The 2,233-nt window shown below is 38.2% G+C and overlaps 1 protein-coding gene across 1 annotated transcript; it reads right to left on the bottom strand.

The window, feature by feature from the left end:
• Nucleotides 1–491: 491 nt before the first annotated feature.
• Nucleotides 492–1,712, bottom strand: LOC107157878 (olfactory receptor 1030-like). Its single transcript, XM_015504296.2, has one exon. It carries the CDS (start codon nt 1,653–1,655, stop codon nt 720–722), a length of 936 nt encoding a protein of 311 aa, XP_015359782.1. The 5' UTR covers nt 1,656–1,712; the 3' UTR covers nt 492–719.
• Nucleotides 1,713–2,233: the final 521 nt, after the last annotated feature.

The raw sequence follows: 2,233 nt of genomic DNA, 5'->3' as shown, positions 1-2,233 counted from the left end.
CTCTTTTCCTTTCTTTTTCACCTTACTTTCCCCCACTGTCCACAAAAGAAAAGAAAAAACAAACTTTAGCTGTACTTTGCAGAGACTAGAAAAATTAAACCCTGGCTGTTGAATAAATGACTTCCTTTAATATCTTTGAAATTACCCTAAACCCTCTCTTTACCTCTACTAATTAAACTTTCTTTTTTAAACGAACCCCACATATAACTAAACTACAGTTTTTCTTTTCTTCACTTATTATGGCTACAATATTATTTTTGTTTACTTAAAGCATGCAATTTTCAACTATATTTGGATTAAATACACTTTTTGTGAACTGGTCTTGAAATGTAACCACTACCTGTAGCGATGTATTATGAATAAACGTTTTTAAGACTAACAAATGACTTGGTACAATATAACCTGCTTTAAGCTGGAAAATGTTTCTAATAGCATTTTTTTTAATTGTAAGGGTTTTATACCTATGTTTATTAATGTATAGTCACCCAGAATGTTGCTTTTGAGGATTTCTTTTTAAAAAATGAGAGTTTATATTGTTGTCAAATTAGTAGTAGCCACTTCATTTTCAATAGATGAAAGACAGACAATTATTGATATTATAGCTTGTAAATTAATCCTGATTAGTTCATGATGATTGATTGGATTAATTTTCGATCACATTGGTTATACCGAGACAGTATATCACACTTGCATAACACCACATTCTGATGACTTGCTCATTATGATTCTTTGCCCTCTAGCATTTTTTTCAGGGTGTTTTTTACTTCTGTGTTCCTCAGGCTGTAGATCAGAGGGTTAAGCATGGGAATCACAAGACTACAAAACACAGAGATCACTTTGTTGTATTTCCACGAATTCTCTGCTTTCGGTTGCTGCAGGTACATGAAAAATAATGTCCCGTAAAAGATGGTGACCACAGTGAGGTGGGAGGCGCAGGTGGAAAATGCTTTGCACTTGCCCTCGGAAGACTGGATTTTTAAAATAGAGAAGAGGATGCAGATATAGGAGATGAGGACCATCAGGAGGGATCCAATGAGATTCACTGCAGAGAAGATCAGGAGCTGCTTCTCTTTGTTGTGGGTATCAGAGCAGGAAAGGGCAAGAAGAGGAGGGTCAGCACAGTAGAAGTAGAGGATCATATTGGAGTCGCAGAAAGACAACTGGAAAGTCAGGACGGTTTGTATCACAGAGTTCAGGAAGCCATAGGTGTAGACTCCTATCACCAACTCCTTGCAGACCCGCTGTGTCATAATGGCTGTGTAAATCAGAGGGTTGCAGATGGCCATGTAGCGGTCATAGGCCATTGTAGCCAAAAGGAAGCATTCGGTAGTTGCAAAAGCACTAGAGAAGTACAGCTGAGCAAAACAGCCAGAAAAGGAAATAGTTTTTTTCTTCACCAATAAATTCTGCAGCATCTTGGGTCCAATGGAAGACGAATAACAAAGATCAATGAATGCCAGGTGACTGAGAAAATAGTACATGGGGGTGTGGAGGCGTGAATCCGCCTTGATGAGCAGGATCAGGCCAAGGTTTCCCACTAGGGTGATGAGATAGATTACCAGGAACATCACAAAGAGGGGGAGCTGAAGCTCTGGATGGTCTGTGAATCCCATGAGGACAAATTCTGTCACTGCGGTTCGATTGCTTCTTGCCATTTTGTTTTCTTGCCTACTATGGAAAAGAATAAAAAAATAATAATTAGACACTTAAAAACAAAAGCTCCTTTTGTCTTTGTTCCAGTATCAGATGATAAAAATTTGGCCTTACATTTCTAAGAATTAAAGGTTGTCCCTAGTCATGGGACTTTATTTTGCTAAAACACATTTAGAATGTTTGAGCTCATTTCTTCATGGAACAGGGGGGTCTATTTTCTTTTTTTTTTAAATCTTTTATTTTTTAGTTGTAGTTGGACACAATATCTTTATTTCACTTATTTATTTTTATGTGGTGCTGAGGATTGAACCCATGGTCTCCCATGTGCAAGGCGAGCCACAACCCCAGCTCCAGGGTCTATTTTCATGTTAACAGTGTAAATACTTGCAGTTCCTTTCAATAAATGTGTATCTCTGGGTCACACTTGGGACAGGATAGCATGCTTGGTGTTGGGTGGAGATCGAATACTACATTGTCTTTGTTCTTATGGAGTCTTATTCCTTAAAGAAAAGCAACCTGGGTATGACTAGAGATGTACAGAGTGATGTAGAACTTAGGAGGGAGAGATTGAATGGGGATG

Source organism: Marmota marmota, unplaced genomic scaffold, assembly GCF_001458135.2.
Source record: "Marmota marmota marmota unplaced genomic scaffold, marMar, whole genome shotgun sequence".
In the NCBI taxonomy this organism is placed as follows: domain Eukaryota; kingdom Metazoa; phylum Chordata; class Mammalia; order Rodentia; family Sciuridae; genus Marmota; species Marmota marmota.
Note: the sequence above shows the minus strand (reverse complement) of the source record. Positions and strands in the feature narration are given on the sequence as shown.